The sequence below is a fragment of the Lasioglossum baleicum genome, chromosome 5 (assembly GCF_051020765.1).
Source record: "Lasioglossum baleicum chromosome 5, iyLasBale1, whole genome shotgun sequence".
Lineage (NCBI taxonomy): Eukaryota > Metazoa > Arthropoda > Insecta > Hymenoptera > Halictidae > Lasioglossum > Lasioglossum baleicum.
The window spans coordinates 5,807,151-5,830,091 of NC_134933.1; the positions used below are offsets into that span (position 1 = coordinate 5,807,151).

Genomic DNA, 22,941 nt, shown 5'->3' on the forward strand with positions numbered 1-22,941 from the left:
GAACGGGCATCGTCTCGCGCGCGTGTTCCTACGAATCGCCGCTTGTTCCCATTGTTATCTCGAATCGCATAATTGGCCTCGCGTCCGTGCAAGATTTCCCAACGATAAGCCCGTGCTCTAGAACACAACTGCTCGAGATAACTATAGCAGAAGAGGGGACACAGAGAAACTGGGGATGATACTCCTCCGACGAAATACGTTTCATATAGCTCTACACTCCCAAAGAAAATGATAGAACGCGCGTGCTATCTTTAATTTCTCGTGTTCCGATTAGGCTAGCGTGGAAACTCTGTGTAGTGTGTAAAACATACCTTCTGCGAATATGTAAACAGAACATAGATTGACTTTAGTTCAATGAGTTCTCTTAATTGGAAGGGAAACACATAATCCAATACAAACAAAATGACAGCACACTTGAAAAATAAAGATATATATTTTATACAACACAACTATGTGTTTCATGAAACAAAAGTATACATATTTCTTATAACAATATAAACACCAAACTATATTTTTCTAATAATGTGTGGAACCTCCTTTGTTTTCTATGATTTCCACCATCCTTTTAGGTAAAGAATTATATAGTTTTTTAATTTTTGCCTAAATTATTAAATTTTCATTTATATTTGAGAATTGTCGGCCTTCAGCATACACTGCTTGCGAAAGCATTGCCCGGCAATTTTCAATGATATTAAGGTCGGGTGTGCACGTCGGCCATTGAAGAGTGGAGATATTTTCATTTAAAAAATATTCCTTAACAATTTTAGCAGTATGTACTGCAGCATTATCTGGTTGGAATACATATGGTGTTTCAGCAATGCGTTCTGCATACGTATAAATTTGATTTTTTATTAATTGGAGATAACGAACACTATTCATTGTCCCGTGAATAAACTTTATTTCTGTCTTTCCTTTATATCCGATACCAGCTCAGACCATTACTCCACCTCCATGCATTTGATGTCGAATTTTTGTTAGTGGTTGGTTACGAATATCACTATAATAATGTGTACATCCGTCTTGTCCATCGAGGTTGTACCTCTTCTCATCCGTAAAAATTACTTTTCTCCAAGCCTTTTTCCAACGTACATGTTCTTTTGCAAATAACAAACGTGCCTCCTTATGTCTTGCGTTTGATGATGGTTTTGCTGTTATTCTAAACCGATTGATAATATTACTAGTCTGAAGTACACGACGAACATTTTGAGTATGTGTATCGACTGCAGCTTTCTTAGCGAATTCTTAACACGAGAAATTAAAGACAGCACGCGTGTGCTATCTTTTTCTTTGGGAGTGTACGTTTATTGTCTCTTGTCAGACTTCGGATTTTATGTATTTGTAACAAAAACTAATAGACCGAACGCAAAACAGTAAGACTATTCGTGTTCTAAATGAACAAACGTGTTCTAGATGGTACCGCACAGGACGAGCTGGCAAAAATAACCGACCAATACAAAACAAGAAGAATGAAACATGAAATTTAGGAATGGTCTCTTATTCGGGGGGGGGGGAGGTAATTCGACGAACCAATTTCTTTAATTTTTGTCGAGGAATACGGTGCAGCTACGACTTCGTAAATTCGAACTATCTAAACGCCGGGCAATAACACTAGCATCCAGGAATGGCGGCCGTAACGGTCGTAGTGCAGTCCGCTCGCGCTACCGACGCTCCGCATTATTTATTAACGCTGCTGGTATTATTTGCGAGCAGTTTATCTGCGCCATTATTGCGCTCGCGTTTCCACTAACTTTTATCGGCAGCGGCGTACCCCACGGAAACGAAGTCAGCCAGAGCAATGGACAATGAAAAGTTCCGAGATAGCTGCGTCACGTATGATACATTACGCGCATAAGTGCGCGCGGTGATGGACGGTTATGGTTTCTGGGTATCATTCGAAAGTAGCCACTCGAGTTCGAGCGTCGCTGGAATTTATGAATTTATATCGCTGCTCGCGTAGCCTGGTTGACAAGAAATGGGATTATAAAAGTATTCGAGGAAAAGAGAGAGAGAGAGAGAGAGAGAGAGAAAGCCTCTGCAATCGCAGTAACTTTTATCGATGCTTTTACGTAAAGTGGCCTCATGATCTCGAACATCTCCTATTTATGATCGTTTTGTTTCGCACCGTTTTATCGACCTCGTGCATCGACATGCTAATAAGTCAGGGATCGATGTCTCACGCGACTCTGGACGCTCTGTTAACATGTGTCGTCGTATAAGTCGAACACCGTGTGCGCGATCTTTCTCAAATTTTTTCGAATTATGTCAGACAATTATGACAAATCTTGTTTAGAAGATTATAAGCAACGTTTATTATTAGTTTACTATTAGTATGAAGACTGCAATAATAGTAGCATCGTTTCCTCTTTAGTTCACGCGAAGAAATGTAGGAGTCGCGATCGAGTAGCACAGCGGGATAAAGGAGACGCTAAGCCTAATCTAATTTTTCTTAGCAGGTAGAACGAGAGCGCAGCGTTGCATCAACACGGAAGCCATCCACCGTAAGGGAAAGGTAATAAATTGACGACGTTTTAGCGCTGACACGTTCTACTTACACTTCGAAATCCTCTTTACCTAATTCCGAGGAACACGGGCCGTGAACCCAATCCACGAGGATGATTTAATTAGGACGTTCAATTAGAACACATCAGCGGCTGCCCTGATGTTCCCCGTCTATCCCCCCAGTTGCACAGCCGTTCTCGCTACCAACGAAATTGCTGAGCCACTCGAACAGACCTCCTTATTTCCGTCGCTTTTCCGTCTCGCGGAACGCGAATAATCGTTTCGGTAACGATGAAAGATCTCGGTGAGCCGCAAACAGCCTCGGCCGAATATCGCGTGCACGATCGCGCCGGAAACCGAAACGCGGTGCATTACGCGTCACAGTGATTTTCATGAAATATTGAATATCTCGTCCGCCAAAGCGATTAACACATTGCCACAGGGACATGGGAAATTACGTAATCCGCGACATTAGCGGTAATGCGTTCGACCGTGTCGATTAATGCCCTTGCCGGCGAGCCTGCTTCTCTGCTCGTTACCGCGGTTTCTATGAATCGTTCCATAACAAATGGAAAAGTGAACGGCTCGAATCATGCCGCGGTCATGCTATCGGTTCCCTATGATTGTCCCCTCGATCGCAAAACAGTCAACTTTAGGGATGACACGTGTTTGATAATGGATAACCCCGGTACTCGGCCGAATCATCCAGGTTTCGAAACAGTTTTGGTATTGATTCTGTGTTCGACGTGCATTAGAACGCTTCTCCTAGTGAACGTCATCGTATTTAGAACATCGTTTCGTGTACCTTCAGATGCGACAGTTGGTGTTGATAATTTGTAATTGTTTAGGACGTGTTCCGGCATGTTTAATATGCATCTAGCTGCAGCTGCAAATGGACATCAAGCAATGTTACGTTCGAAATTGCGTCCGTCCTCGAACGAAACAGTTGGGATGTTAATTTAGAATTGTTTGGCTCGGGTTCTACTAGGATCGGCATGGTTCTGATTGCACCTGCGAGGGGTCGCCATCGAATTTAGAACCCAGTGTAATTTGTTTTAGAGAGAAAGACCTTCTCCTGAAACATGAACGCAGTATTCTGCTACAGTAAGGAGCATAACTACTAGGAGCATAACACTTTAAATCAGAACAACTTTTTATGAATGGACCAAACGACTTCGATTTGTCTGTAAGGCTAGAAGAATTAGTTTAGTGAATGATGTGTAAAAAATATGTTGAGGAAATGCATTTGGACGGAATTCTGAAAAGCAATATAGTAAACATTGATTTTTACAACTTTTTTAGCTGGGCCAATAACGAGAATTTAAAAGATGTGTCTGATCAACTGGTATAAATTATATACGCTCTGAAAATTTCATTGAAATTAGTTAATTGGTTTGCGAATTATAAACGATCAAAAATGGTATAATTTGTAGTGTACCATAAAGTATAGCAAGTTTTACCATTTTTGACCGTTTATAATTCGTAAACCAATTAACCAATTTCAATGAAATTTTCAGAGCGTATATAATTTATACCAGTTGACAAAACACATTTCTTAAATTTTCGTTATTGGGTCAGCTAAAAAAGTAGTAAAAATCAATTCTTAATATTGTTTTTCGCAATTCCAAATGAATTTTTTCAAAACTTATTTATTAGACGTCATTCACTAAATTAATTCTACTAGCCTTAAAGAGGAATTGAAGTCGTTTCGTCCATTCAAATAAAAGTTATTCTGATTTAAATCAGTTATGTGGTTAGACTGCGGATTTTATGCATTCATAACAAAAATGGGTACGTACAATTTAAGACAGTGGAGGTATTAAAAAGATTTAAGGCCACCAGTGTATTCGTTTCGCTTTAATAAGATAATTAAAAGAAGAGTGACATTTTTATTTGGCTCCTGTGTTTTCTAATCAATGCAAACATATTTTATTTTGCATAAAGATCCGCAGTCTAATTATGGTCCTTACTGTATATATCTGATGCGTTTAACGGTACACGTACCCAGCACTAAAAGTTAATATTGCATGTAATTTTTATTGTACTTTGCCGTCAAATAAAGAAATTTATTCGGGACATATTTACAACCTAATATAAGAAGACTAGAGGTTCACAAATCATTTACCAGAATGTTAATACACATAATTTCGCATTCTACCACGTTCTACGCATTTAATTGCACCCACAAGTGGTCCATTCCGAGTCGAAAAATGGTTACAACGTGCTGGAGCGTCTCGGCGAGCGCGTCTCCGAAAGTAATTAGAATCGGGCAACAGGCGTGGTCAACAATAGGCGAGAAACGTCGGCGTTAATTATCGTCATTAAATCGCGTTCCGAAAACCATTTACCACGGTGTCACGGCTGTCCCAGCCGGCAAAAAGAGAAGATCTCCACGAGCATTAAGTCAAATACGTTTCGCCGAGTGGAATCTCATTTAAATATCCCCATCTCGGTCGCGAATGCCAGACGAAAGGAGGAAGGAAACCATCTCGGGCGGAAGCGCGGACCGGAATCTCTCCAGCTGACTGGTTTTTCCATGGCTATATCGGGGAAACCGGACACGGGACATGGGGGATGGGGAATGGGGTAAGCCTCTTACGCCCAGACGACCTGAAGGAGGACCACTGCTGGATAAAATACGGTTGCAAATCAAAAATAATATTTCCGAGATCATTTCGTAAACAGTCCTCATATTGATCAATCTAAAGTAATTATTGGCTTGTAATGTAAATATGTTCGGTTATTTGTAATATCTTTTTTTCATTTCAATCGATCAATTATAAAATCGTTAAGTAGCTTCCATAAAACTCTCGAATGGCAGAGGATTATTACTTAGGATTATTCCCTTCTTTATTTATGAATAGACTGCGGATCTGTATGCAAAATAAAAATGTTTTGCATTGATTGTGGGAAGCCGGAATAACATCCCTTAACGACTCTGTTATATTGAAAGCAACATTACAACATTCTTGAATTTTTAAAATCCTCTACTGTTTTATATTTCGCCAATCCAGTTTCTTCATAAATGCATAAAGATCCGCAGTCTATTTATGAATTAGCTGCTCCTTCTACCGGAACACTGCCGATATACCTGAAAAGGTTGTTACAGCAGACAAAAAACGCGCACGGATCAGCTCCGAACCGGCCGATTATTTACAACCATCGCGCTCCGACAACTTCAACCCCGACAGATGGACAACACGTGCGACAGACCCACGGAATCAGATCGATGGGATCACATACATATACAATAATGTACATATACATATCTTTTCTATTTTATTGTATACTAGCTTTCGCCCGCGGCTTCGCTTGCACAGGAAACCGTATAATGCCCTCGGAAATTGATATTGTTTCTCCATAAAACCTTTTAACCCCCCATTCACCCATATAGAGTTTTAATTTTATGTCATGTCGCCATCTTAGATTTCAAAACCCCTTTTCACCCCCTTAGGGGTTCAATTTTCTAAAATGCCGAAATAGGTGTTTGATTAATTATATCAAAGAGCGTTAAGACCAAATATGCAGTAAATCCGACCACGAACAACATATTCCTCATACAAACGTTGCAACCCCTTTTCACCCCCTTGGCGGTTGAATTTCGAGAAATATCCTTTCTTATCCCTTGTATAGACCATAAAGGAATCCTCTGTGCAAAATTTCAGCTTTCTAGGTCCAAGGGTTTAGCCTGGGCTTTGATCAGTGAGTGAGAGAGTGAGTCAGGACTGTCTTTTTATACAGGGTGTCCCAGCGTTTTACTTACTTTAGTTAGTGTTTACTTACTTATGTAACGTCTTAGTACGACAGTAATGGTATTTTAGAGTTTTTTAAATTGAAATATCTCCTGAACTACTAACTTTTCGACATACATGGGTTAGTACTTTTTTATAACGAATGTCCAGCTGCATCGATTGATGTATTAAAAAATACCTCATTCCATTTAAAAAAATGAAGGTGACCTTGAAATCTCGTAAAAAAATTAAATGAAAAAAATTTTGTTGGTATCTTATGAGCCCCATTTTACCATTCAACTTTGTCCGTCAGACATTTGACGTATCTTTAAAAACAACAAACATATTCAAGGTGATCAAGTTAGCTGGGACACCCTGTATACATATATAGATATGCATACAGATTTTGTCGAAAGATATTAAATATTAAAAATAAAATTATCAATCAAAACACGCGTAATATATTTTAACATGATTCACCGTTGTTAACCCCTTGTCCTACGATTTATATTTACGGTTTCAGTGATCAGAACTTTTTTGTAGATCACACATAATTTCCTAAGAAACGAGAAAACCTATGTCTATTGTATGCCTACAAACATGTAACTTGAATTAACTATAAATGTAACTATAAATTAACAAAACCAAAAAAGAATTTGATTTCGGTTCTAGGAAATGATTGATATATGTACATTTTTATTAGAATCTGTTCAGAATCTTTATCACGAGTCAGACATGATATTGTAAGACAAGGGGTTCAGACACATGAACAGTGTTTCCAGGATTAAGGGATGCACGATTTTTGAACGAATGAATATTTCAAAGGATAATCAAATTTATTTCTGCACCAACAGCAGTGTATCCGCTTCGACAAACGAGACTTCCACCATCGAATCGCACGTGTGGGTCGTGCATAGTCTGCAGTGCGGCAGTTGCATCGCTGCAAGACGCTCCGGTGCATCGGTAATGCGAGTAGGTAAGATCGTATGCAATGAAAAGAGCTGGAGATTGCGACGAACGTGCTGATCCGAAGTCGTTGCTTCGAATGCGCTTCGTTTCGCCCGTGAAAACCTTTGAATTTAACGATCTCGAAACAATGAAACCGTGAACATTTATAAACATTCATCACCGTATCGGAAGGTTTAATTTTGTTTCCGAGATTGATCGTGAAAGTATGTCCGAACTGCATGTGCACTTTTTACCTCGACTGCACCGCCGTTACTTCAAACGCCCGCTGAAAGCGTTTGCGATAATATGAAAAGTTTCAATCTGACCCCGTCATTGAAACTTTTAAATCACCTCCGTCCGCATAAAACGACACGTCGAATTGGCTTGTGCGTTCGCCGAATAAATTCCCACGATCGACCCTACACGCCAAAGATCCTTTCTTCGACGTACTTCGATAATGCGTTATTTCGGCTTTCCTGCGGCCCGCGAAATATGCATTATTTTTCACGATATCACGCTCGTTTTCCTTTTCACCTTTCCCGACGCTGCGCGACTGCCGCACGACCAAATATTGGACCTCGGCCAATTTCATTTCGCACGAATAATGCGCTATTCCGATTTTCAAACAGTAATAAAATAGAGATTTATGAACTCTGGCCCCGTTTCGAACCCGGCAAATTGTAAATCACCGTGAGATTTTTTAAAATTCCCATTCGGGGTGATGCACGCGGATGTTACAGGCGTCCTGGAAGCATAAAACGCATTATGCTTCCGGGGTTTTTGTGAAATCACGTTCTGTGGTTCCGAAATGATCGAGTAAATAACCTCTCAGATTGTACATAACGTATGTATTTTACATTTTTCACAAATCCTTCTTCTTTTTCACATTGAATTGAACACGTCCAAGGAAAGTACACGATAAACACCACATTGCGGGTAAAATGACCGGTTTTATATTTTTCAACTTAGTATGCATTTATAGTGGAGCAGCGAGGTGAGCTGTGCGGTGAAAAAAAAGAAAAACAATGAATGTACTTTTTCTTTAGTATGTGTCGAAATGTTGTCACGAATGTTGGTTTGTTTTCACCGCGCCGCTAGCATCGATGCTCGCCGCTCCACTATAAATGCACCCTTACAATTATTGAAATTATGAAGTTGCTTACATGGAAATTGATTCGATAAATTTCTTTATCCAAGCATATATTCGCTGCTCCGGAAGTATAATGACACAACTGCAAAAATTGAAGATTCGATTTAATTCTTCTATGAGAGTAGTTTATAAACATTGTGCGTTATTATTGCAACTTTTATATATATAAATTATTTCAATTTATAAAATAATAAATACCAGCCTCGATTTACATTATGTCGATTTACAAACGTCTAGTAAATGCATTTTTGAGCTCGCCAACACAATAAAGTCAATTTCACAAAATTTTACAGTTGCGTCATTATACTTCCCTAACATCAAATATTGTAATAAAAATTGTCATTTTTCTAAGCTGAAACATTCTAATTAGTTTTAGTGCTCGGTAGGTTTACCGTAAAGGACGTTTACGAAAGATATAATTTCGATATTCGAATTGCCATGAATTTGCTACATGTCTAGATATGTACGAACGTGTACACGTCTTATCAGGGCCGAGAGGGTTAAGCCGAAGCCATTCGCCGTCCGCAAAAACGTGCATTTTCATCATTCGAACTGTGGAAATATGCAAAGTGTCCCATCATGCGAGCACATTCTGGATGTCTAGATTTTCGTGCGGTCTCCTCGTTTCACTTGGCTCGCAATCAGAAAAACGTCGCGACGCGACGACGGGCCGATCGATGGCATTCTTTTGTGGGAGGCGTGCCTCTCCTTTCTTCCGTTTTCTTTCATTCACTCGATCCTCTTTTCACTCAAGCGTACCACCACCGTCCCCATCGTCCCTCGAATACGAGGGAATCAGAACGCAAAAATGGGAGAGAGAGAGAGAGAGAGGAGAAGAAAGAAAAGAAACCGACGAGACGGCGAGACAGCGGGTGGAAATCAAGAGCTCGACAATCGGTGCTGGGAGACCTTGCCACCAAATATATTTCTGATAGTCCCCACAACCCCTTTCCCGATCCTCGCGAACGTTTTGTCTAGATCCTGAGCTGATCGAACCTCGTTCGTACTGGTTTACCCGACCAAATCGGGCTCTCAGACATCCTACTGGAAAAACGAACGCTCCGAATGCGAAAATTCCGATGGAAAACGCCAAGATTTTATGGACATGAACCTCTTCTATAACAACTATGGATATTATAGTCGGACTAGACATTTTTAGATGATCTCCAGACTGCTGATCTTTATCATTTATGGCTTCTGAACATTTTTAAACAATGCTAGAATATAATTTTTGTTTATTTTAGAACCACAACGACTACCACCACTTACACTAACGAGCAACTGATTCAACACACTTTAAATCAGAATAACTTTTATATGAATGGACCAAACAACATCAATTTCTCTGTAAGGCTAGAAGAATTAGTTTAGTAAATGACGTTTAAAAAATATTTTGAAAAAATGCATTTGGACGGAATTGTGAAAAACAATAGTAAAAATTGATTTTTACAACTTTTTTAGCTGGCCCAATAACGAAAATTAAAAAAATGTGTTTTGTCAACTGGTATAAATTATATACGCTCTGAAAATTTCATTGAAATTGGTTAATTGGTTTACGAATTATAAACGATCAAAAGTGGTAATTTGTAGTGTACCATAAAGTGGCAAGTTTTACCACTTTTGATCGTTTATAATTCGCAAACCAGTTAACTAATTTCAATGAAATTTTCAGAGCGTATATAATTTATACGAATTGACTAAACACACCTTTCAAATTTTCGTTATTGGCCCCCAGCTAAAAAAGTTGTAGAAATCAATTTTTACTATTGTTTTTCAGAATTCCTTCTAAATGCATCTTTTCAACATATTTTTTACGCGTCATTTACTAAACTAATTCTTCTAGCCTTACAGAGAAATTTAAGTCGTTTGGTCCATTCATAAAAAGGTTGTTCTGATTTAAAGTGTGTAGAATCAGTTATGCTCGTTAGTGTACTTACTTATATGTAATTCGTCTACAAAAATTAAAAATGACATTAACATCCGCAGTCTAACGATCACTGTTCGAAGAACAAATCACTACCACAAATTAAAAATAGTTAAAAATAAACGATTGTGTCTCGCATGAAATCTGAATGTTCTCGAAAAATCCGTCAAAAAATTTCAAAGCAAATATTTATATTAGGAGCAACAAAGGGTTGTACACTAATTTAAACTTGAGAGATTGAAGCTGTCTTTAGCAATTTTTTCTGGCGAGACTAAACAGTTTGCGAACGGATTTCCAGGGCAATGAACTGCAGGATAGTGTGGAAAAAATCAGAATTTCTCTATCGGTTTGGGGGTAAGAATGAAAAACTGGGGAGAATGGAACCGCCAGCAGTGCAATTTCCATCAGCAGGCACCTTGCCGAAAGCACTTGATTGGCAGCGGAAGCGCTTTTGGCCGACTATGCAAAAAATTCGGTGTCTCGAACAGGGCCGCTGATTGAAAAATTTGCTTACCACCGTGGTATCATTGATGCGCCCGCACCGACGAACAGTGAACCGATTAAACATATTTCCAGCGTATCGATTTCAATCGGCTGTGCAAAATAATCCCGCGAGGTTTTCCTCGACCAGTGAACTCGACCATGTTATTCGGATCGCGTGCATAATATTATAAAACTCGGTGGCCAGCGTGTGTAGTCGGGCGTGAGACCGTCGAACGCAAACATCGGACGATTCCATTGGAAATGCAGCATTAACAATGAATCTACTGTGCTCGAAAAATCACTACTTCGCGTTACTTTTCACAAATAACAAGAACGTTCTTCAAAATGTATATTTATCATACGTCTACTTTCAATTTAATACCTAAACATTTCAAAGTCAAATATTTATCACCAGATCCTGTTTCAAGCATTAACGATTCTGGCATTATCCGGCAAGAGGCTCAAGCAGTCGCGTAAATCAATCTCGGGATTGTTTATCTCATCGAACAGATTAGAAACTTCGAAACTGTTTGGAAAGAGAACAGATTGTTTTCCAAACGAGATTGAATCTATCCCGTTAAATTATGTGTTTAAGAGTAGAAGAATCAACTTGCGAGCGAACACAAACAGAAGCTAGAATCGGCGAGCGTTTTGTCGAGAGCAATTCTCGTCACCTCGTTTCGTCTCGTTTTCCATTTTCCTCTAATCTCCGTGTCAAATTGAACGTCGGTCCATCCAATTTCGCAAATCCACTGTGCGCTAGAACGAGCTTTTTTTCCCCCGACCGGTGTCCGAATCGCGAAACTAAATGTTGACATCTGTGAGACTCCTAATGCCAGTGGTCGATTCGGTTTCGACGAGTCGTTCCAATTCGTCAGTTTGAACGACGCGCGATCAACGAAAGGAATCCTAATCCCAAGCACGCCGGAGAGCGATCTCTTATTCATAAAATTCCGCCTCACGACTCGCGTGCGAAGAGGCACTTCGGCCACCGTGCTACATTGTGCAAACCGGGAAGCGTGTATCCGCTATTTACCGTGCAAGTTTATCGCTGATAAATGTTTCTGCGTTAACCTCTTGTTCGCACGGCATTAACACTCACCTCGAAGTGCGGGGAAAATGTTAAATCGCTCGGCGCTACCGAACCCTGTTGTTTCGAAATTACTTTGTTATCGAAGCTGCTATTCAATAGATTGTTCATCGAAAAGATCAACATTTCACTCTCCAGCTGTTCTATTCGATCCTGACTGTGCGTGCGTGATCCTAATTACTTATTTTCAATAGAACCTTTATCGAAGCTGTTATTATAATCGATAGTTTCCCGACGAGATCAAAATTTCAATCTGTGGCCGTTCCATTCAATCATAATTATTTATTTTCTATAGAACTTTGTCCAATAGAGGTACGGTAAACAGCACGCTAGTACACATGAATATTTAACAATAGTTAAATATTAAATTAAATGGTACATGAACATTTACCTGAAATGATACTTTATGCATTGTCCTTTATATAGGATAAATAAATTGGATACTGAACTTGATATTATTTTTCTGAACATAACAGTACGTAATCTTTAATATTCTATTTATATGCAAACGTTGAATAAAATATTAATCGAGCTAGAATTTTGTATTGTATTTTGTACAGTTTCGAAAAACTTCGGAAAGAGGGTTGCACGGGAAATGGGGTCAGGGAACCATGATTTAATCAATCTTCGAGCGAGTGTCGCCAAAAATAATATTGCTGCTTTACTTGTGTACACTTCGTTAGCATATTGATGAAATATTCAATGGCGAAAAGATGCGTACACCGTCTCGAAATTTGCAATTCAATAATATCTCGGTTCGCTTCGTGTCTCGAGGGTTTTCGCATTTCCCATGATCTCGTTCGAAACGATTTATTAGAACCTTTTTAGCGGTCCGCCTACGATAGATCGAAACGCAAGGCAACGTGAATCGTGAATTAGGTGAAAGCTACAAACCTTGTTCGCAATCATGCGTTCAAACCTGATTATCTACCGCCTACGTTCGCCATAAACTCGTATATGCTAGCGAGCTCCACCGCGGCAGCTTATTCAAAATACATTCGAAGCTACTAAAGACCGATTTGCTCGAAACTTTCCACATTATCAGTGTGTTCGCAAAGTTTCAAGCATTTTTCATTCGCTTTCAGTGTCTGTTAATTCGTATTTAGAAATTGCAACTTCTGGGTAACCATTATTAATGCTTTCTCTAATTATAGTAAAAACAACGATAACTGAATAATTCTTAGAGGAAGGTAAGCGTCATTGTCTTGGTAAAAGTGAACACTTATACAATGCTTTAAAGACCTCATTATGCAGTGGGAATCACTAATAAACTAATCCTTTATGCAAGCTGCGAACTGACGAGTAAATCTCCTCCGAGTTCATGACGTTGCGTTTCCATCTACTGGGTAGCAATGTTAAATAACGCAACAGTTACGTCAACGGGCTTGAATGTGTAAATATATAACCAATGGAATAACAGAGGCGGTTGTACTAAGTGTGAGGAGGATTTTATAGAGTGATTCTATAAAGTAATCTTACAAGGGAACATATTGAAGAAATATATAGTTTGCAGAAAAAAATTTGACACATTTATTTTTTTACCATCATCGTCCACTTGCAAAGGATGAAAAGAACATTCAAAATTAGATAGGGACTAACTGTAACAAAAAGGACACTGTGGTCACTGACCATAGTAGAAAGGAATATTACGATCACTGATCTTAGCCATAAAAAATATTGCGGTCACTGACCATAGTAGAGAGGAATATTACGATCACTGATCTTAGCCATAAAAATATTGCGGTCGCCAACCTTTGTAGAAAGGAATATTACTACCACTTATCTTAGCCATAAAAAATATTGCGGTCACTGACTCTAATGAGATTAGGCATAGCAGTCGATGACCTAGTCAATATTGTCTATATCTAGGCGTCTTCACTGAAAGAAAATCGATCCCAGAGATCATTCACGCGAAATTCGATCTCGGAGATGATACAAACAATTCCCGAAAGCGAACAAGCTACAAAAACAGTTTGAGTGACTCACCATGAGGAGGTTTCGGCACGTAGAGGTTCAAATACAGGCAGTCTTCACTCTGGTTGGCCAGCATCGGGGCTAGCCTCTCGAGGTAGATGCGTCTGTTCCTCGGCAGAGTGGCGTCCGGGTCCGGTGGTTTCTGAGGGCAGGCTGGCGGCATGGTGTCCGCCAGTTTGATGCCTCGCCATGGTGTCGGCGTGACCGGCGGCATGTACCGAAGAGCGCCGACGGGCGGCGTCGCGTATGGGACACCGTAATAAGTCTCAACGGAGGTCGACGACCTGGCTTCGACGCCGCGCAGTATGCCGTATCTGGTCCGGACCGTTCTAGTGCTGTACTTCTGGCTTCCGGCGAGCGCCTCCGCCTTCCCGCGGCAGTAAAGTCCGCACAGAATCGCGAGGAACACGAGGACCTTGGCCAGACACTTTTTCGAGCTGTCCCGTTGCCTGGGTTCCCCTCCGATGCACCCACGACGTTGCTGTCCTCTTTCGCGAAACCCGAACGACGCTTTCTCGTTCTCGAGGACGATGTCACCCGGCTTCGAACAAGCCCTTCGAGCACACCCCCACAAAAAGCACCGACGCTGGTCAACATCGTGCACGACAGATCCGCTTGAGCTACGGTCCAGGTCAGACAGGCTTCCGCAGGTGAGATCAAGAGGCGAGAGGTCTTTCCTCTTCCTCTTCCTCGCAGGCGAGGAGGAGGACGTCCGCATCGCGTCACGCCGCCGCGGACTTGCCCCTCCGGGCCCCGCATCTGTGGGGCCCTCCTGCTAAGGGACGACCCTTTTCCCTCTCTCCTCTCTCTGCCCCTCTCTCTGACTCTTCACGATCCCGATCCTCCAGCAGCGATTCACCCCGGCGAGTCTCTTCTCTCACTTGGAGAACCTGGAAATCTTGCTCGAACCTCGAACGCTCTATCTTGTCCTCTCTTCTCGCAGCTTTCGCACCCCAACGTTCGGATGTCGTCGCCTGGTCACCGTTTTTCTTTCCACGTTGCTCCACTTCGCCCACCTGCTTCGGAACCCACGGCAAACCACCTTGATGCAAGTTTACAGGATTCGCCGTGAATTCGGACAAATTCCCCGGTAACACGCTGATGATCTGCAGGACTCTCAGTTCCATCCTCGGGCGCCTGCGTTCCTGAAGTCCTCGGACTCTGCAGCCTCAGCACTCGGTCTACCCGCGACGATACACGAGCGCCGATCCACTCGAGCCGCTGAGTTTGAGGGAAGCATCAGCGAGATCTCCCCGAACGAACACTGGTTTCGAAGATTCAGGTGTGCGTTGAAGTGACGGCTAGGTGGATGAACCTCGTTGGTGTGGCAGGTCAAGGGGGTTGGTTCTACGGTTTGTTCGGAGTATAGAGATATCGATCAATTCCTTGACGCTGATGTTTCGCTCGAGTCTTCGGGCGATTCTTTCACTCCGCTATTCTGTAAACACAAGGAAAATTATTGGTTAGCATTGCTTTGTTGGAGTATCAAAATAATAGAGGAAGATAATTGACAAAATAAGGAAGGTTTTTCAATAAATCGTATGTCCTATGGGGTGAAAAACTTGAAAGCTCTGGAATCTATGGCGAGAGAACCGTCCAGTAATAATTGTAAGACATCCCGCGGATAAGATCCAGCGATCGTTTTACCGGCTGGCGTCTCCGTCTTGATGACAGAGGAAAAGAAAAATAGCGATGAAGGAACGAGATTGAATGAAAGCCCCATAATGCGGCGGAGATGACGTAAGGGGATCGACGAAGCGTGATTATTGGAGAGGGATAATGCACGCTATACCCTCAAAGTGAGTAACCTTCTTCCACGACCGTTTGCACTCGTATTATTTCATAGAAACGGGAAAAATCGGCACAGAGTAGAACTTCGCCTTTGACAGAATCGAATTCGAATTCTCAATTCTCTCTGATAAATTTGATAAGCGCTACGAAATAGTTCAAATACATCGATGCATCAGAACGGTCAAATTTTCGTTTGTAAATTTCCACAAAAGAAGAACTTACAAACTTGACAATGCCTGGTTCGAACAATGTTGTGTTTCGACGAACTCCTGTTACTTCTAGAGAAAGGAACCCGTTTATTCGTCGCTTCTAACGAATCCGTCAGGACGTAATCAACGTAGCCGTGCAGTACGAGGTCAAGGCAATTAAACCGATGTTTCCGAATTATTTGTACGGACGGTTGTATTAATGGTTTTGCGAAAAACGGAGCTGCGCGCTCGAAATAATTCGACGGGGAGCCCATTAAGCGGAGTTATAATCGTTCGCGCCGGCGCACGAAGAAAACCAGCACCGGGGAAATCGGCCGGTGAACCGAAAGGCAGTTTCCACGGGAACGAGTCGCCACGGCGACGAAAGTAATGGAATAATAACATTAATCTGGCCCCGAAAGGCAGCGGGGTTGCTTTTGTTCCGTCGTTCCGCAGACATTTAGCGGGCTTTTTCGGTGCTGCCGCGTCGGGAATTACGCCGGACAACTCAATTTGTAACATCCTCCGTTCTGAAGCCGCAAATGACGCGAAACCCAATAATACCGGGTCCACGGCGATGTGAGAATTTCCAATTTCCAAGTTGCCCCTGTTCTACGTTTCAAGTGCGACCCTTTGGTTGATCCCTGTAACCGTATACGCTTCTCTCGCTTTCGCCAAAGGGAATCGGAACGGACGCAAATTACCAAACACGCGATTCAGCCGTGGTAATTATACTACGCATAGTCGCGACTGTTGGGAAACAATCGGCGTTCCTGTACAGGACAGGGTTTAGGGTCTACCTAAAGGCAGCCACTTAGACATGAGCCATTCTATGCGGAAATGGAGCAGGTCGGAACTGTTAACCATTGGATAATGAGAAATTAATTAAAAGCTCTGTAAATCGTCAAATATATGATTACACGAGCATGTTACATATCCAATAATCCCAGTGTATTACCAGACTTTAATAAGATAGGGTGATCTTAATTTACACTCCACGACAAAACTATAAGACATGTGCGAAATTCGATGAAAATTCTATGTAAGTCTCGAGTTTTGTCTTCCTGCAGTCATAGTGTCATTGTTTACATTATATAGAAGTATATTCTACAGTTCTACGAAATATCGAAGGCTACAATTCCAAGAATTTGGGAAATGTATGTAAAAACATGCTATTCTCGTCGCGACAAAACTATAAGACAGTAGCTTTTCGTCAGTCGATCTTATACTCCACTCGCAGTCACAGTGTTAGAAGTAATTGTTTTACTTGAAATTAAACATTTGTAATTTTATTCTAACATAATATAACTACAATGCCACGTGGGAAAAAGCTGACAGACAGTGAAATATGAGTGATCCTAAATTTAAAAGAAAAGAATACTTTTATTTCAGAAATTTCAAGAGTGGCTGGGCGAAGTCGATGTGCCGTGCTCAATTATTTAAAAAGTAGAGAAAATTATGGAAAGAAACATCCTGGTGGGCGTCCAAAAGCGACAACCGAGCGACAACGACGAGCCGTTCTGAGGGTAGCGTCGAATTCTAGCTTGACAGCACGGCAAATTGCAGCGCAAGCTGGCGTTCACACCAATATTCGTAATGTGCAACGGATAATTAAACGGGCCAAGCATTTAAAAACACGAAAATTGCAGAAAAAACAGCCACTTACGAATCGACACAAAGCAGCCAGGGAAGATATTGCAGAGAGACATGTCCAGTGGAAGAAAAAGTGGAGAAAAGTTATTTTTTCTGATGAAAAACGTTTCAATTTAGATGGACCGGATGGTCTTTCATATTATTTTCATGATTTGCGGAAGGAAGAATTGCATTTGTCAAGGAGGCAAATGAGCGGAGGCGGCATCATGGTATGGGCCGCAATAGGGTACCACGGGAGAACCAATGTAAAATTTATTAACACCAGCATGAACGCAATTAAATATGTAGAAATATTAAAAGAACAATTAACGCTACATGCAAGCACTATTGCATGTGAAAATTATATTTTCAAACACGATAATGCCGCTGTGCATACAGCGAAACGTGTAAAAAAATATTTTGAAGACCGCAATATACAAATTTTACCATGGCCTGCGAGGTCTCCAGATTTAAATATAATAGAAAACATCTGAGAAATTTTAGCACGTGCTGTATATGGAAATCGGAAACAGTTTTTGTCGGTGAAAGAGTTGAAAGCTCGTATTGAAGAAAATGGGCCAAATTAAGTCAAGATCAAATAAAAAATTTATACATATCGATACCACGACGATTAATTGAAACTATATAAAATAAAGGTGGCACAACACATTACTATTAAATAGAAAAAAATATTTGTCATTAACTTCCACCGACTTTTTCTTACGTAAAATATACATTGTCTTATAGTTTTGTCGCACCTTGTTTTATCAAAAATTAGAAATTTTAATGAAACTTTTCTCAGTGTAATTCAACAACATTGCCGCTATGGAAATGTTAATTAAACTTTAATTGATTCTTTGGATTAATAACGAAAACTTTTACGAAAAAATTAGTATTAATAAAATATTAGCTAAAATCGCAGGTGTCTTATAGTTTTGTCGCGGAGTGTAGATATAATCGTTGTTTATTTTCAGAATCTAATTCTATTTTTTGGAGATTTTAGATGTTGTCTTTGACGGGTTTGGGTCCACTTTGAAATCCTGAAGATCCTTTGTAGTTTTAGCAGATTTGATTTTCTTTACGAGTGTTGTCTTTCATCCAGCCTTCTATCGTCCAAGTGTATTAAAGTAACAACAAGTATATTAAAGAAAAATATAAAAATTTACACCCAGTGTGAACGTACATTTTTCTTTACCACATTGCAGCTGACGTGAAAATGCAGGGCAAGTTGTTGATGAAATGATTTTGGCGTGATCTCCGATTCCATGAAATCAAATATGATCATTTGCAACAAACTGCATCGCTTATTCGTATTTAGAAAAATTGCCACTGGCATGCTTCTAGGAAAACAGATAATTCGAGGAGAATAGGATGTGGAACAGTACTGCCGTATCTCCGCGTTCATTGTAAGTAGAAAAGGCGAGCAATGGTCGGACACGGTATCAGCCGCACGCAAGACCGGTTTGCTCGACGAAACTGAAACGTCTTCCTAGTACAAAATCAAGAAGATAATACTCCATAATAAAATTCATTGAATCAATTTAACCCTTGACTGGTGACATCATCTGAAATATGCTCCATTTATAAATAAATTATTTTATACATAATGATAAATTACTCAACAGTAGTATTTTCTTGCTAAAGTTATAATTAGTCTCTAAACCTTTATGCAAAATGAAAATTCCTCGGTTTAATTATTTCAATTAATCAAAAATAACGCGATCATATTATTCTTTTAACGTATTTACTGTTTCATGTACTCATTCTTCCCTTGACTGGTGACGTCATCTGAAATGTGCTCCATTTATAAATAATTTTATACGTAATAATAAATTACACAACAGTAATATCCAGACTGCGGATCTTTATCCGAAATATGAAATGTTCACATTGATTGCAGGACACAGGAGCCAAATAAAAATTGTATTCGTCTTTTAATTACCCTATTCATCTGAAACGAATACATTGATGTCCTTAAATATTTTTACCATGCCCACTGCTTTAAATTGTACGTGCCCATTTTTGTCATAAATGCATAAAATCCGCAGTCTAGTAATATTTTCTTGCTAAAGTTACAATTAGACTCTAAATTTTTATGCCAAATGAAAATTCCTCGGTTTAATTATTTCAATTAATCAAAAATAAAACGATCATATTATTCTTTTAACGTATTTACTGTTTTATGTACTCATTCATCCCGCATCGCTAGTCAAGGGTTTAATATAAATAATACGTCGGGAACGTCCTAAATAAAATACGAAATGTTTACGTGAACATTCGCGTGGCAATAACAACAAATCTTCCGCAGTTTCCCGTTTGCTTAAAAACAATACTTGATTTATTTTCACCGTCGAAACAATGTTAGTTGAATAAGCGTGCTCCCGTTAACGTCACGTACGATTACTCGAATAAAAATGTATACTCGACACAGTAACTCCAGGCCGAATAAAATTTAAGGGGCGTTTGAATTACGTGACCGACAGAAATTTATGTGGATCGCATCCGCGGCCGTAAATGACACCGATTCAAGATCGTTATGTCTTCCGCGAGGAGAACAGGAGCCACGACTGTGCCGAGAAACTTTCCCTCGAATATAAAAAATTCTCCAGTCCGACTGTGAACGAGACTTTCCACTTCCCATCCCTGAGAGACTATCTTCGCAGAAACGTCCTGTGCTTGCTAACTTTTTCTACTGACACAGATTTCGATATCGTGTTGCTCGAACTCGTCACTTAATTATTGGAGCGGCTAAAAAGCTTCGCCCGTTTCACTTTGTTCGACTTTGTTCGAAATTTCGGATTCACAGCTGAAGGATTTTGAGTAGATTCTTTACAAGTACAGCAATTCCCTGCATTTTCCAACTTCCGGCTGTACTGACACGGATTTCTAGACTGCTATTCGAACTTGTCACTGGGTCCATTTAATTATTGGGGCGGTTGGTAAATGTTTCACTTTGGAATTTCCGACTCGCAGATTTTTTAGTGGATCTTTCATAAACGTAGCAATTTTATTGCGTGTTGTAACACTTTTAAGGATTGCTCACACTCAGTAATGTTATCTAATGATTTTATTCATAATTATTAAGTTAAAAATCGATTTAGCTCCTCTTTGATATTATTCAGGGACGAGGAAGTCTCTTGAAATAGACTACCGGCACACAAAGTGTTAAAAAAGACAAATTTTACTTGGATTAAGATACATTATTAGTCCGTCACCTTTCAAAGCGATATCTAGTTATTTATAATATTTATTTTTGTACCCGACGATACGTTGAGAAGGAAAACGACGAGGCTTTATAGCTCAGCCAATGTTATATAATAAAAAATTGTTACTGTCTCTCCTAGTTTTCATAATTGTCAAGATTGTTTACGAATCATTTGCTTATTTAATATAGAATAGCACAGTGTATACTCTCGACAGAGCCGCTCTCCTTCAAAGCGTAAACTACCCCTACTACAGAAGAGTAGACGCATCTTTATTCATGTTGCAGCGGTAAGAACCGATTTCATTATAGTAAACCGTCACATGCAGTAGGTCAGAACCATCTGGTAGCCGCCGGTTTAATAACAAGCACGGAGAGAAGAAATGAAAAATCTTGTAATACGTCAAAAATGTTTTTTTGGCATTCATTGTTTGGTTATTAAGATTGATATTTGAGATGAACGAAAATTTACGATTCGGCTCAGACATTTTCGAGCTGTTTCTGCAAAAAGATTGTCGGATTTGATTTATTTATAAATGTTCTACGTTCGTCAACGAGGGCAAGCTATTGTTTAGTTGTATGCATCGGACATTCCAGTTGACGAGCAGCTTTTTCACTATTGTGCCTGTCAATTTGGAGTAAGTGGTTTTGAGAAATACATTTCACAAGTTCCCAGCAGGTGGTGGGTGTAAAAATTTATTCGAGACCTCCTTGCTTATTTACGCTTACTAGAACACGTTCTAGTCTTGAAAATAATCTGAATCAAGATAAGAAGTGACTTTAGTGCAATACAATCACAGATATTGTATTTTACCTTTGGTTTTTATTCGAATTGAACATCTTCTCGACAAAACAGGCTATACAAACACCAACAGAAAATATTAGGTTGGCATGAAAGTAGTTTCGGTATTTTAAGGTGAAATAAAACCGAATTTCTTTATTCAACTGATAAACTTTAATCAATAAAATATTTGTTTATTCTTTTTTGGCAAAAGATCATCCAGCAAAAGGGTACATATCTTATTCATTAAAGTTCATTGCTTGAGTAAAAAAATTGGGCTATATTTCACCTTAAAATACCGAAATTACATTCTTGCCAACCTAATATACGTAAGGAGCATAACTGATCCAACACACTTTAAATCAGAATAACTTTTTTATGAATGGACCAAACGACCTCAATTTCTCTGTAAGGCTAGTAGAATTAGCTTAGTAAATGACGTCTAAAAAATATTTTGAAAAAATGCATTTGGACGAAATTGTGAAAAACAATATAGTAAAAATTGATTTTTACAACTTTTTTAGCTGGCCCAATAACGAAAATTTAAAAGATGTGTCTGATCAACTGGTATAAATTATATACGCTCTGAAAATTTCATTGAAATTGGTTAATTGGTTTACGAATTATAAACGATCAAAAATGGTGAAACTTGCCACTGTATGGTACACTACAAATTACCACTTTTGATCGTTTATAATTCGTAAACCAATTAACCAATTTCAATGAAATTTTCAGAGCGTATATAATTTATACCAGTTGATCAGACACATCTTTTAAATTTTCGTTATTGGGCCAGCTAAAAAAGTTGTAAAAATCAATTTTTACTATATTGTTTTTCACAATTTCGTCCAAATGCATTTTTTCAAAATATTTTTTAGACGTCATTTACTAAGCTAATTCTACTAGCCTTACAGAGAAATTGAGGTCGTTTGGTCCATTCATAAAAAAGTTATTCTGATTTAAAGTGTGTTGAATCAGTTTTGCTCGTTAGTGTATAAAAACTCTGTCGCCTTATCGCTGCAAATCCCTCGATTCTTATTCACAACGTCAAAGGAACCTTTGCCCAATAAAAAAGAATGTTGGCCACAGGTTGAAGGGTCCAACAGCTTGCCGATTCGTTGCCTATCAGAGGCTTCCGTCGCGGAAGTTGGTGAAGCTTTGCGATTCGAAAAGAGGATCACAGTGTCGTCGGATTACGCGTTCGGAATCGAGTCGATGAACATCCGTCGCTCGTCCTTGTTTCTTCGCTGTCATCGAGCAGATATCGGATCAGCCCGTTAATCGGGGTGGACAGGACGCGAGAAAGGGCTGCGAGAGGAGAGAGTTGTCCGGAACAAAATGAAATTCCTAGCTCACGCTAATTGCACGGGACACGACGGATAGGGCGTTGTAGAGAGAGAGAGGAAGAGAGAGAGAGAGAGAGAGAGAGAGAGAGAGAGAGAGAAAGCGGGGGCGGTTTCATGGAGGTCGGCGATTAATAATTCGCCGAGCCAGGGCTGCCCGCTCGAAACTTCCAACCCCGACGATCGATCCTCGGGGAATTATCGA

The 22,941-nt window shown here is 39.9% G+C and overlaps 1 protein-coding gene across 3 annotated transcripts in view; it reads right to left on the reverse strand.

Moving 5' to 3' along the window:
• The window catches only part of LOC143209172 (neuroligin-1), a 63,953-nt gene that overhangs the window by 30,745 nt on the left and 10,267 nt on the right, over positions 1 to 22,941 (reverse strand). For all 3 annotated transcript variants that reach the window (XM_076424505.1, XM_076424503.1, XM_076424504.1), the window contains exon 2: positions 13,812 to 15,237. In XM_076424505.1, the coding sequence (XP_076280620.1) occupies positions 13,812 to 14,517 (706 nt within the window). In that variant the 5' untranslated portion in view covers positions 14,518 to 15,237. The remainder of the gene's footprint in view (positions 1 to 13,811; positions 15,238 to 22,941) is intronic.